This window comes from Sander vitreus, chromosome 20 (genome assembly GCF_031162955.1).
Source record: "Sander vitreus isolate 19-12246 chromosome 20, sanVit1, whole genome shotgun sequence".
Taxonomy (NCBI): Eukaryota; Metazoa; Chordata; class Actinopteri; order Perciformes; family Percidae; genus Sander; species Sander vitreus.
In genome coordinates, this window is record NC_135874.1 from 19940903 (window position 1) to 19955059 (window position 14157).

The 14157-nt window shown below is 40.5% G+C and overlaps 1 protein-coding gene across 3 annotated transcripts; it reads left to right on the forward strand.

Moving 5' to 3' along the window:
- Positions 1–282: 282 nt before the first annotated feature.
- On the forward strand, positions 283–13730 carry srrm1 (serine/arginine repetitive matrix 1). Of its 3 annotated transcripts, none has more exons than XM_078276908.1 (17): positions 283–392; positions 1348–1437; positions 1667–1789; positions 4093–4263; positions 5433–5527; positions 5613–5837; positions 6173–6358; positions 6488–6607; positions 7091–7299; positions 7571–7651; positions 9547–9633; positions 9847–9982; positions 11028–11114; positions 11213–11692; positions 11819–11999; positions 12561–12734; positions 12899–13730. In XM_078276908.1, the coding sequence occupies exons 1-17, from the start codon at positions 372–374 to the stop codon at positions 13007–13009; spliced, it is 2577 nt and encodes an 858-aa protein (XP_078133034.1). In that variant the 5' UTR covers positions 283–371; the 3' UTR covers positions 13010–13730. The 3 variants fall into 3 exon arrangements, with proteins under 3 accessions (XP_078133034.1, XP_078133035.1, XP_078133036.1); XM_078276909.1 differs by having other exon boundaries at positions 12906–12946; XM_078276910.1 differs by lacking the exons at positions 283–392; positions 1348–1437; positions 1667–1789 and adding an exon at positions 2026–2148.
- Positions 13731–14157: the final 427 nt, after the last annotated feature.

Genomic DNA, 14157 nt, shown 5'->3' on the forward strand with positions numbered 1-14157 from the left:
TTGAATATCTTGTACCCGAAAGTTATTTAGCTTGTGCACAAAAGATAATTTACTGATATTTTTTTTTATCTCACAAGATAATGTGTCAGTAAATCTTCGCGCACAAGATAATTAACTTGGTCCCACAGTGTAGCTATTTGTCTTGTGCGCATAAGATACAAAAAAAAAAAATCACCGTTCGGAGGGGCTTCGTAGGATAAAGGCCTACTAATGAATGTACCCCTCTTCTCCTCAAGCAAGTTATTACAGTAGATGTAGTGCTTGTTCTGTCCTGTAGAGGCGCACCCTTCATCCGGCTCGCCAGTACTAATCTCACCGGAGCCACGCACGTCTTTCTCAACACCGCCTGCTAATATCCATTTTCTCCGATAATGGACGCGGGATTCTTCCGCGTAAGTTCTACAAAAGTATTTCTGACTTTTTAGTGTCTTACTGCTAAGTTGCATGGATATATATACTCCTTGTTTTATACATTAATATGCTGTATTTAGGTGGACATACAGTCAGGCGGTAACGTTGTGGTCAGGGCTCCGTCTATTAACTGATGACAAACAATCTTGGATTTCAACAAGAGCCGTGTTTCAACTGGACTATATCCAGAGTTTACACGTCTTTACATAATTTTGTTTGTTACCCTATAGCCTTATGTAACGATACATTGCCTGCACACAATAGCCTTTACATATTCATTTGCAGGAAATAGACGAGCCAACCTAGCTAGCTAACTAGCTAGCTACTTCTGCTAAGATGGCGTCCGGGCGGCCATGGCCATGGTGCACCGCTTCCGTCTCTGTGGAGTACTCACGATAACTACTACCCTAACGTTAGCTAAAATAAGTAGATGCACTGAATAACAACACTAATGTGACTTGTGATACTCTGTCTATGTCAGCGCTGTTGTCGGTCAAGATAGCCTCCAGCTGGTGGCTAATATTAGCCTGTCAGTTTCCCCTGGAGGATTAAGCAGGCTGACTATTAGCTTAGCTAACGTTAGCTTGTTGGTATCATCGTCATATCTGATTCAGTTTGACGGTTTAGATTTAACACGGTACTGTGGTCACGTAAACTGTATTAAACTAATAATAAAATGTTAACGTGACGTCATGTGTTAGCACAAGTATAATTATGTTTTCCAACTTAACTTTAACTCAGTGTGATGTTGATGTAAGTATCACCGGTATGTTAGTACAGTCACGCTTACGTTACACTGGCCAAATACCAAGGAAGTTGTTATGCATCTTAATGAATAATGTGCAAGACATGTTGTAAGCATACGTTTATAAGCGTGTAGATATTATTGCCAACTTAAATTAACCAACTAAGAGTCGATTGTTGATTTTTCCCCAGGGCACAAGTGCGGAGCAAGACAACCGTTTCAGCAACAAGCAGAAGAAACTGCTGAAGCAGCTGAAGTTTGCAGAATGTCTGGACAAGAAGGTATAAGATCATCTACATTTGCATTATTTTTACACTGTCAGTACCCCTTTCTTTCTCAAACACATTTTGCTGCCTTGAAAAGATGTACTGACTAGTTATGTTTGTGATGTGGCAGTCGCTGTTGTTTATGATTGCATGAAACTGTGAAACACAGCCTATACATTGAAGCCTCAGGTCATTTTATTGTCTTTACTAACTGGCTACCATTGATTGCTTGTTTCACCCTTAGGTGGACATGACCAAAGTGAACCTGGAAGTCATCAAACCTTGGATTACTCAGCGAGTGACAGAGATTCTGGGGTTCGAGGATGATGTCGTCATAGAGTTCATATTTAACCAGCTCGAGGAGAAGGTAATGTCTTTAAAGTGTTTTATGTTTTTGTTTTTTTCAAAACTGTCATACATTTGAGGGCATTGTTTAGATAGTAAGAAGGGATGTAAGCAAATCCTAGTCAAATTTGAAATTGAATGGGTAAAGTAACAATTGGTGTTAAACTGATTTATGACATAACTATGTTTTGCTGTTATGTGACAAAGTGCCTTTATTCAGCAGTCTTCTAATGATGATGTGATTTATGATTTAAAAGGCCTGAACCAATATGGATGTTATACCTTGCATCAGAAGTATAGCACCAACACCTAATTAGCTCTCTCCTGAGCCCAAAGTCACTGAGCCCAACTCTCCCTTCATGATGCAGTGTGTGGTTTGAGGTGAGTTATATGCAGGGATTACCAATATCATGTCAGTGAAAGACATACCTGAACAATGCCATAATCATGTTCTGTAGGTATTAGCAGTGCATCAATAAATTGCCCAGATCCCTTTTAAATGTAACTGGAATTATAGGATGAAATCAGGGAGGGTTTAACAATTTGCCACAGCCTAGTGTTTAGAGTAATGGATCTCCTTGTTTACATTCGTTAAAGAGTAACTAGGAGTATTTTAACACCAATCTGAAAAGTATTGTGCCTCTGATTTAAAGTTTTATCTCTTTTGCACCTCTGTTGGGTGTGGTCAGCAGGGTTTTCTGTTGCACTTGTGACTACACCTTACAGGGATGTGAGAGTGCCATGAACACACCCCTGTTGTGTATCTACATCACTGTAGCAAATTGAGAACTTCAACCTCTGGAGGTCAACAAAAACAAGATTTTCATCTGATTTTGAGTTATTCTGTAACAAGTCTGTTAAGTATCTGACAGCACCCAGCATCTCAGTTGCATGTCGTCAGACTTGAGATTTTGAACCACAGGAAACGATACTTTTCTGTTTGGTATTAAGTTACTCTTTAAACTGGAAGGCTATTGAAATATCTGTAGTGGTCATGTTTTTGACCTTAACAAAATCCCTTTTGCCAGTATAGCTGTAATGCTGAGCCCCACTGATGTTATGTAGTTCATTTTTAAATACTAATTGTGCATGTTCTTTATATCATAGGCTATTGGCTACTTTTAGTTAAGAGTATTTAAGTAGGCTCATTGTCCTCAAGAGTTTCCTTTTATTCCATCGTAATGTGTACCCTACTGATATGTCGAACCACTTGTGATGTCTGGGTAATGGGTAATTTCCATTGCACTGGCTTACTTTTGGAAATAGGAAAACAGGGGCAGGATAAGTAAGTAATTTACACACAGTATTCTTCATTATACATTTATTACTAGGATTCCATCCCATAGTATAATATTTCAATGCTAGTTTTGGTTTATAAGCGTATAACCCACATTAATAACTTTCGTTCTCCTAAGACGCCAAAAACCACATGTATTTATTTAATATCTGTGACACCAGAACTGACGCTTAAAAAATATATTTTTTTTGGTTCTTTTTTGTATGATCTTTTGTTTGCCATAGATTTTGGGGGTGGTCTGGGTTAAGCTAAGTTTAAAGGGTACTGTTGCATAATGGTAAGAAAGGGAAATTCAATTGAGATTACGGTATCTCACAATAATTCTATCAGTTGTTGAAATAAAACTCCTTTTTTGTGTAACTGTGTACTCATTATTGCTTGTTCGTCTCTTGCAATTTAGATAAATGATATAACATTAAGCTCAAGGTGGTTGAGTCTCAAGCGGTAGGGAGGCGGAAGCAAGCCAAGGGAGCTCCGTGCCCACTGATCCCACGGGACTCACTGAAGACACCGGAACTGTACTTGCAGTGTTGGGTTTTAATGCACTCTGTATTGTGGCTATTTGTTTAACTCATGAAGTGTAGACTGTGGGGTGACCGGAGAACAAGGGGTGGGCAGGGACACAGAAATGTAATTAGTGGGTATGTTATTGATTGTATATCTGGGGAATAAGAATCAGAAATAGGTATAAAAGCAATATTGCATGCCGTTTTTATATCACTAGATATGTCCCCCCAGCTAGCTCGCATTCTCAGTTTGAGTTTGTGAGTACGATTTTAAATCAATCACACATTTATTATTGATTCAAGTATTGGACCCAGGTATGTTAAGAATTGTAGTCAGTGTCTTACATGTTTTGAGTATAGTTAATTACACAGTCACAGGTATAGTTTAGTGAGGGTTAGAGGGTAGGTAGTCCCATTTGTGGGATCCTACCCTCCCCACCCCCTGATATTTTGCCTTCCATTATTTCAATGGCCATATGGTCTTTTCTCTCCCCCCTTCGTGTGTGTGTGTGTGTGTTGCAGCACCCAGATAGCAAGATGATGCAGATCAACCTGACGGGCTTCTTGAATGGGAAGAATGCCCGGGAGTTCATGAGGGACTTGTGGCCCCTGCTGCTGAGTGCCCAGGAGAACATTGCTGGCATCCCCTCTGCTTTTCTTGAACAGAAGAAAGAGGAAATTAAACAGAGACAGGTGAGCTTCTCCCTGAAGTAAATTTGGCAAAATGGCTCGGTATGCTGTAAGAAAGTCATTGATCTGTGGTTGCTGGACAGTGATTACAAAGTTTTGGAAAAAGCTGGTGTAAATAAGTCTGACTGTTTTGGGTAGAGGCGTATACAATTTGTCAAACACCCTTTTGTAAAATGCCTATAAGACACAGAGACCCTGTTTCCACCTGGTAGTAAAATGCAATCTGAGTGATCGGATCACAAGTGGACAGCTCTAAGTACAAGTGGAAACGCTCTCAGGACACGCATTGTGGACGCATTGAGATCCGATCACTAAAACCCCATTCAGAGGAGGTCGAGGCAGCATATGTCCGCATTCTTATTGCAGTGAGAATGGAAATGTGTCCTGAGTCACATTAAGGGCCTCCTACTCAAATAAAGTTGTTTTTTAGTTTCAGAATTCCTACTCGTACTCGTACGTTAGTTATTTAAAAGGCTGACATTGCCAGACATATCTCCACAGCGCTGCGTTAGCTCTGGAGAAAGACAGCGGATTAAGTAGTCAAACTGCCTCTGGAATGGTTTCATTTCTTAAAAATTCTTCACCACAAAAGTCCCCTGTTATTTTGTTATTTAAATGCTTTCATTATGAAGGGGAAAAATCAGGAAATGTTGGGTCTTCATCAGCAGTAACGTTAACACCACTCCATAAGCAAACATGAAGCGTAAAATAAAGCAGATATAATCTAGAAACTAAACGTCAAACCACATGGATTCAGTTAGAAGCTACATATGTACTGAGAGCCGAACGAACACAGACTTTCAAAAACCTACGGTCTTCTTCACAATAAAATCTCTTTGGTGTCAGCCTCGCCTCACCAGCCTCGTGGTGCATTCAAAGTTATTGTAAAATACCCTTTTCCCATCCAGTGGTTGTTTTTGTCGTTTAACGGGAATTTACTGGTGAAATAGGTTATTACATTTTTAATACATTTTATTTTGACCCTGCGGCCTTGGCAATAAACAAGCCGTTCTTTAATATCGCCGAATGTCATTTTATGCTTTTTTTTTTTTTTTTTTAAAAGCCCTTCTGAGTTTGCAGGTATGCAGTGTATAAATACTGTATTTCAGGATAGAACATATATGGTTGTTGATGGTTATTTGATTGTTTCCCCGTTGTTCCATTTCCGGTAGATTGAACAGGAGAAGCTAGCTTCCCTGAAGAAGGTCGATGATGATAAGAAGGAAAAGGACATCAGAGAGAGGGCTCAGTCAAAAAGCCCAAGGAGGTAAGAGAGAGATCAGTATTGAGATCAGTGGACAGATGTTGGATGTGTGTAGGCTATTTATTCTGTTTGCTACTTCTCTGTCCAGACGGAAGACACGGTCACCATCACCACGGCGAAGGTCGCCAGTGAAGAGGGAACGGAAACGTAGTGCCTCGCGCTCCCCAAGGCGCAAACCCAGTCCAGTTGAGAGCAGTTCACCCCCTCCACCCCTGATGCAGCTGCCCACGAAACCTTTGGAGCAGCTTGTGGAGCCAGATACATTGGAAGGAGTTCTGCCAGAACCAGTCATCCAAGAAACTCCATCCATCTGGTTTGTAAAATACTTTCCTTGTGTAAAACTTTGGCTTGGATTCAGTCAGTACTTATTTGTTCCTAATATAAGATTTATTTTGTTTTAAGTGTTTCATTTTTGTAATTCAAGTCAGTTTTATGAGTCATACTTTCAAATTTCTTTCATGTTAATCCTTTCATTATTAATGGGGGGAGGGAGGGGGTTGTTGCAGTGCATTGGATCAAAAGCAAAAGTAGCATTCATCCATAATTATATTTAGCTTAGAAACAGGCAGTATAGTACTGCAGCTTTGCTTTCACATAAATAATACAAACCTTGGGTTAGAATTTTAAACTTCATTCTGTGGGCTGTAGTGACACAATTGTGGAGGTGGTGAAACCAGACTCTGTGACTGAAGTCAAAGAATCTTCGCCAGAGAAGACTAATAAGAAAGAGGAAAGGCCCAGGTCCCGGGAAAGGGAGAAGGACAGCAGGAGGGAAAGACCTCACCATCGTTCTCGTTCTCATTCCCGCACTCGCAGGCGACGCTCCCGTTCTAGGTAATTTCTGTTTATTTCATTTTAAGTTATTATGGTTTCCTCTGGTCTTCTGTTCCAATGATCTTGTATAAACGTTCTTAAAGAAGAGAAAAAAGGTCAAAGCTTCTTTCCCTATATACCCCATTTCAGATCTTACTCCCCTCGTAGAAGACCGAGTCCCAGGAGGAGGATGTCTCCTCGTCGAAGGAGCCCCCCCAGACGTGGTCCTACCAGCTCCAGACAGAGACACAGACGCTCCCCCGTCCGCAGGTCAGTGGCTGCAGCCTAGTGGTTAAAGGATCAATCTATTTATGTATTAGATAACCTATTATCTATTTATATTGTTTTAGTATTTTACTGGCCGCCACAATTGTGTACAGTAGATCTGGGCCCATTTTTTTGAATTATGGTCTCGTTGATTTTTAAATCGGCGATAAAGCAGGGGGTATTTTAGGGCGTGGCTATGATGTGATTGCCAGTGAACGTAACGTAGATTGTAAGCAGCTCCTCCCTCACTCCTCCCTCTCGTCTAAAATCGTCACATCTGTAACCAAGATGGCTGTGCCTGTAACAGCAAACTCGACGACGGATAGCAGATCAAACCAATGGGTGACGTCACACATGCGCTGTCCATTAATATACAGTCTATGATTAGAACCCAGGCCAATGCCAAGTCACTCACTCTACTGGGTAAACCCCTGACGTCCCACGAGAATACACTTTTAATGTTGTTAATGTGTTTGTGTCCTGCAGGAGGCGCTCTCGCTCCGCTTCGTCCTCTGGCAGCAGCTCTTCCAACTCTCGCTCACCTAAAAAAGCAATGAAAAGAATATCTAACACACCGCCCCGGAAACCGGTCCATCATCCTGACAACCCCATTAGCCCTGCAGGGAAGGACAGACGATCACCATCTCCACGGGCCAGAAGGGGCAGAGGCTCTGCATCGCCACCCAGATCATTTGGTATGATCTCTAGAATTCTTTCATTGCTCCCCCTAAATAATTACGTCTTTATCTCATACTGACAAACACGTGATGCTTATAGCTCCTCTTGTGTTTTAGAAGTTAGATCTCATTTAAAACCGTGTAATGCTTAAATTCCCTTGTTGAGCTTACAGAAAGACAAATAATTCCTGTGCATTTTTAGGACTAGGCTGTTATTTCAAGAGCTATAGTAAAAGAATATGATTATCAAAAGTGCATCTATAATTCTTGTTTTGTCTTGGTTTTTAAGGTTTGAAGCGAAAACCAGGAGGAAGGGGTGATTCTCCATCTGATAATGCCAAGCCCAGACCTTCTGAAGGGTCTGAGTCAGGTAAGCATTACATTGTCTCTTTGAAGAAATATAATGGCCTGTCACCTCACGGTTCACACATTTTGATGGCGGGTCATATTGAGTTCCCAGCCACTTCTACTTGCCCCGGTTTTCAGCAGGAAGGGGCACGTTTGCGCATGTTCATTTACCACATTAGTGTTTCCCATTACAAATTACCCACTTTTAATCATTGTGCCAATGACATGAAAAGGATTATTTGTGAAAATGCACTACAAGCTAAGATTGCTAGGCTAATGGTAGAAGCTTGGTCTACCTGTGCAAAAAGAAAAATGATTTCCATGGGCTTGTGTGAAAATCCTGCTTCCACCTCATGCCAAAATGAATATTCTGACTTCAGTTCAGAAACCAGGTTATGTTAGACAGTAGCAAATGGATCTTTTTTTTTGCGATGTAGAAAGTTGAGTGAATGTATGCCCAAGGACCTCATTACAATGATGCAATATGTTAAGCTGCTTTTGATAATTGTGTATTGAAACCACTTGGGGTATCAAGACAAACGGGAATTAACAAAAACCTCATGAAATACACTTATACTAACACAACTGACAATAGAAATATAAATGTATGTAGGCCTGTAACAAAGAGAGAGGTCACACTTTGGTTTGCATCCATCAAACACGTTTACAAACGGTGTAATGTCCCAGAACTGTAGCTATCCTATGGATTACTACCAGAGGAAGCCCCATCCGCAGTTGCAAGTCATGACGGCTTTTGAATGTTAATAATCCACCGAACCACCTTTGACACGTTTTTAGTAATGTTCGTCTGTCTATTGTGTTTAATCTATCATTGTGCTTTGTTAAATTTAGTTAAGTTACCGGAAATGGCCGTCATTTTTTAACATTATGCTACAGTAGTTCCTCTGGGATTTGGGCTCTTAATTTTCTAATCTGTAAATCACAACTTGTTTGCTAACCTTTTTAAAGGTCCTAAGGGGTATGACTGTTGATGGTAATTGTTGATTTTGTTTAGATGTGCCAAATTGTAATTATATAAGTGGTTATTGGTCGGACTGTTGCGCTAAAGCTATGCTAGCTCCAGCTTGTTGCCATAGCAACTCTAAATATCTCTTAATGCATCCATGATCTCAGCCAGAGAAATCGAACATGCTCACAATGATTAATGCTTTGTTTTTTTTATTGATTATTTTATTTTGTCAGTTTACTTCTTAGGCTGTGTTATTACATTATCTGGGTCACAAAACAGTGATATAACCAAAAGATGTATCCTGGGATTCATTAAAAACTTTCATTTGTTTGAAAAAGTAATAGGCAAATAATTTTAAAATTGACTGAAAGAGACAATTATATCGTTAATCGCAATTATTTCTGAGATAATTGTATAGTAAAATTTTAGAATTGTGACGGCTCCAAATATAGGGCTGGGTGATATGGAGGAAATCAAATATCGCTATTATTTTTGACCAAATACCTCTATCGATACCGCAGCGATATTGTAGTGTTGACTATTGGTGCTTTCACAAAATATTTACACAATGAGATTTTTGATAAATAATCATCAGTAATGTGGATATAATGACTAAGTGGGTAAAGGCAAATAATAGAACAGTTACAACAGTCTGGTAAGTTCAGAAAATGACATCACTTTACTGTAATGCAGCCTTTAAAACCAGGAAAAGACAACACTTATGCCATATTACGATATCCAAAATCAAAGATGATATCTAGTCTCATGTCACGATATCAATATATTGCCCAGCTCTATCTAAAAATATGGATAAATGCCATGCATAGACCTAATAAAAACTCAAGCCACAGGTATATCAGTTTTTCTGTATTAACTTACTTTCCCATGGCAGTCTGTTTCACTGATTTTGCTAACACTGATGAGACACTCAATGCTCTACATTTCAGACGAGGATAAAAATGAGAAAGAGGCAACAGCAGATTCGGTGCAGCAGCGACGTCAGTATCGCAGGCAGAATCGACAGTCGTCTTCAGGTTATAAGCGTTTTTATCCCCGTTCTGTCTTTCCCATACCCAACCCCTCTTTTTTTCTAACCAAGTCTCTGTATATGCCATCTTGCACCCATCGTCTCATGGACTTTTGAAGCTGTGCCCTAACCCCAACCTTGGTGTTTTTTCCTCACCGCATACAGTCAGTCAAGGCTGCAATAAAACAGTTGCTGATGTCCTCTGTCTGTTTGGTTTCAGATACAGGGTCTTCCTCCTCCGAAGACGAGGGGCACAAGAGGCCAGCTACAGGGCCAGGTGCCAGAAATGGGGAAGTCAGGAGGAGGCGCAGCCGCACACCCTCCCCTCGGAGGCGACACAGGGATACCTCTCCAAGGTTAGATGTTACTTAGCACAGTACTTGCACATTATTATCTAACGGTTAACCTTCTGTACCCTCAGGTATTTTTGACAACTCATGGTCCGTCTGGTTTTATTTTCTAAAAAAAAAAAAAGCTTATATAACATCAACCCTGTTGTGCACAGTCAATCTATAAACATCAGAGATTTTTCAGACAAACTGGACTATTAAAATATTTGTGATGCAGTGAGGTCACTTGAATGTAAAAAAAAAAAAAGGTTGTGGGACCATAAAGACAAATAAAACGGAAATTGAATCTCACAGATATGTATTGATATCCCACACACAGCAATAAAAGCTAAGCCAATCTCCAGTTCTCATGTTTTGGAGTCATCCAGTGCAAAAATAAACTTAATGAACATTATAACTCCTAAAAGGACAAACTCTTTACATTTCTTCAAAAAAGGCCCAAATTTATCCCAAAACTCAAAACGGTAATGCCATTCTTCTCTGTAGAACGGTTTAGACCGGTAATAGACTCTTTGGTCACATCTTACTATTCTGATTTCGAGTGATCTCTCCTCATAATAAACAATCTTTGTCCCTCGGATGATGTATTGCTGGCCTCATATGGGCCTAATGTGTGACGGACCGGTCTTCCATTGGTTTACAAGACAAAAACAAGCGTCTCCCAAAGCATCATGGGGAAACAAAATGGATGGTTAGCATCAGAGCTAGTAGCGATCGGCGGCCGAAAATTCATAAATTATGGACATAAAGTGAATCAACCTTGGATGTAAGAGTTTGGATTTATTGCTCAAAGACCCTGAAAAAAGGCACAAGTTCCAGGCTGGATAGAATACCTCCTGTAGGGGCTACAAACCCACCACGGTGACGGCCAGAGTGTTAGCTTCTAGCTAGAAAAGACTGTAAGTCTCTAGCTCTTGTGGCTCTAAAATAAATTTAATAAATTAAAATATGAATCAGAGATGCTGTATTCGCAGTTTTTCCAGCGGATAGGGATAACATGATGATAAAATCAAATGATATGTATAATTTTTTTGTATTTGCATCCCTTCAGGAAAAGACGTTCTCCTTCTCCTGGACGCAGACGTCACACCCCGTCTCCCCCACGACGTCGCAGATCTCCCTCTCCTCCTCGACGAAGGTATAGCCATGTTAATCATTTTATCTCTAGAGCTATAATTTGATAATTAACGGAATAAAAAAATAGGTTTTTTGACAATTACATTTTGGGCTTCCCAGGTCTCCTTCCCCACCTCCCCGTCGTCGTTCTCCATCCCCAAGACGATATTCACCCCCTATCCAACGACGCTACAGCCCCTCACCTTTGCCTCCACAGAAGAGGAAGATATCTAGCTCTCCCACAAAACGCTCTTCTCCAGGGGCCAAGCGACGCCCGTCCAGGTCCCCCAAGCGCAGAAGTTCTCCTGCTCTAAGGAGACGCACTCCTCCATCCTCATCTCCACCCAGACACAGGAGGAGCCCCATGTTGCCTTCTGTCAGGCCAGGCAGGGATACGCGATCCCCTGTTGCAGCAGCCAGCCGCCTCTCCCCGTCCCCTGCAAACCGCAGTCGCGCTGTAAGGGGTTCTGCCAGTCCTCAGGGACGCTTTGAAACCTCCAATACATCTCCATCTAACCAGAGGAGACAGCAGTCCCCTTCACACAGTGGCAAACCCATCCGCAGAGTGTCCCGCACCCCAGAGCCACGCAACAACCAGAGGTGAGCAAGGCAGATGGCACCATCTCATGATTGTCGTAATGCAGTTTTTATCTTTTTGTGTTCTATAACCTGTTATGTACATGTGCCATTGCCCTTTTTGAATGTCACCTTTTGTCCTCTCCACAGACAATCTCCAAGTCCCAAGCCTATGAGGAGAGCATCCTCCAGATCTGTTTCCCCTCAACCTGTAGCTCAGAAACGTCCAGTCCCTGCATCTGCCTCCCCCTCGCCGTCTCGCTCAGCCAGTGGGTCTCTGCCACCAGCAAAAAAAGCCAGCAGTGGTTCTGGCAGTCAGTCCCCAAGCAAGGTTAGATATTTGAGCTTACTGACTAATAGGGTTGTCTTAAGATCGGCTGCATATATACAGGCTCATAATTAGAGTCTTGACTATTATGGGTATTTTTGGACAATCTGCCTATTAAATTTGGCAGTTATTGCAATGAAAGTATGCAGATACTTTACATGTCTGTGTAAATAGACAGGCAGCAAGCCAATAATGTTGTGTATTATTATATTAGCCAGTACTATCTTGCCATCCACCATCACCTCAGCAATACCTTCATCAAGTCGGAAATATACAGTAATGTGAACTTTACTCTGAAGATTAAATATGCAACATCATCCCATCTCTTTAACACTTTTAATTACCTTAAATACTGAGAGTCCGTGAATGCATTCTGAACCTCAAAAATAAAAAGTATAACGTTAGATTGTTAAAAATTACATGAAAATAAATAAGACCCCTGTTGTGGCATAAATCCTTTGTTGGCAGAAAAAAATACTTCAAAAACTATCCCTGTGATGTTGTTTGTGGTGTTATTTAGTTGCATTGTTAACGTTGTCTTCATAAAAATCTGTTCTATTGCAGAATTCCGATGTTGAGGGCAGTGGGAAGAAAAAGAAAAAGAAGAAGGAAAAGAAACACAAGAAAGAGAAGAAGCACAAGAAGCACAAGAAACATAAGAAGGCGAAGAGTGGCGGCACTGTGACTGGAGATGGACAAGAAAACCAGTGTGTGGAGGAGGATGGAGAGTCTAGAAAGGTGATGTCTAGTTTCTGTGATTTTTAGCTACCAAGGCTTTGTGCTTCCTGCTCAACAGGGAACATATAAATAGTGGTTATTATGCGGTTTGTCAGTCACCAGGATTCTGTATGTGTCCAGGTGGCAAGTTGAAAGGCCTGTATTTCATGCTGTTTTTCGTTTAGGAATCAGACAGTGAAGTAGAGGACAGCTTGGATGACCTGGAGAAGCACCTAAGAGAAAAGGCCCTGCGCTCCATGAGGAAGGCCCAGTTGTCTCCATCACAGATGTCCTGAAAAAAAGGGGATTTCTCACTTTTGAATTTTCCACTCACTCTTGATGTTTGTCATCAACCTGGTTCAGCTTTAGAATGTACAAATTGTTAAATCTCGAGTCTTTTTTTGTTTTCTTTTTACTGGTTTGGTACATTCTGAAGAGTGTGTTTCATTAAGTGCTTGATTTGTCAGTTAGTGTATTCTTAACTGTAAGGAAGCTTGTGTCATAATTTTAAATTGTTGAGCAGGGAAACGAGGTTAGAGTTGGGCAGGTATAAGATTTTCCACAGTCTACGATAGATTCCATTGAGAAGTGATTGCATGTGCGATTGTCTCTGATGTGCATGAACCACTGACCTTTATGGAGTGTAGAGAAAAACCAACATACAGTAACGTACTGTTACTATTGCCTTTTTTATTAGTGAAAACTAATAAGTTGCACAGCTGTGTGAACTGTTAGAGGCAGTAACAGAATGTCTTGGCCCATATTGTAACTTAAAAGAGGTGTTTAGCATCATTTAACCTGCTGTTTTTCTGACTTTAAAATGTGTCTTGTTATAAGACTAAAACCATCTGATGTGATAAGAGTATGCTTTAATTTTTCCAAATGGATTAATATGCAATTTTATGTTGACACCCCTGCACCAAGCTAATCTCTGTGGGACTGCTATATGATTTGTATTTAGTACCCCTGGCTCTTGTCATCTGGTTATCCTTTCAGAATTAAAACCTTTTTATAGGATGTGTGTTTTCCTTAATGTTAAGCTTTTGTCATTTCTGTTGTGGATGGGATGTCAAAACTGGCACATAATTTAATTTAGGTTAATGACCTAAAGGTCGAGAGAGGTAGTTAATTATTAATTTGAAATCTTGCCAGATGACTGAAATGAGACATGAGCAACCCACTGGACCCACAATGTCAAAACCAACCACTACACATGCTGCAGCATATTACAGTACTAATTATTGAAATCCAAATTACCAACCTGATTTTGTGAAAGGTAATCACTGGCAATTTGTAATGATAAATATCAAGTAACATTGTGAAAGAACACATGCACTGTATAGAAGTATGGAAGAATAGAGCAACAAATTAAATTAAAAACTCGAAGTAAAGCGAACTGCATAGTAAATGTGTTAATATCCAAAAACGGGTATACTGTAGGTCA

Coding starts and splice junctions, on each gene's coding strand:
- srrm1 (XM_078276908.1), top strand. CDS start 372: ATGGACGCGGGATTCTTCCGC. Junction 1,790..4,092: donor TTAACCAGCTCGAGGAGAAG/GTAATGTCTTTA, acceptor TGTGTGTTGCAG/CACCCAGATAGCAAGATGAT. Junction 12,000..12,560: donor GCAGTCAGTCCCCAAGCAAG/GTTAGATATTTG, acceptor GTTCTATTGCAG/AATTCCGATGTTGAGGGCAG.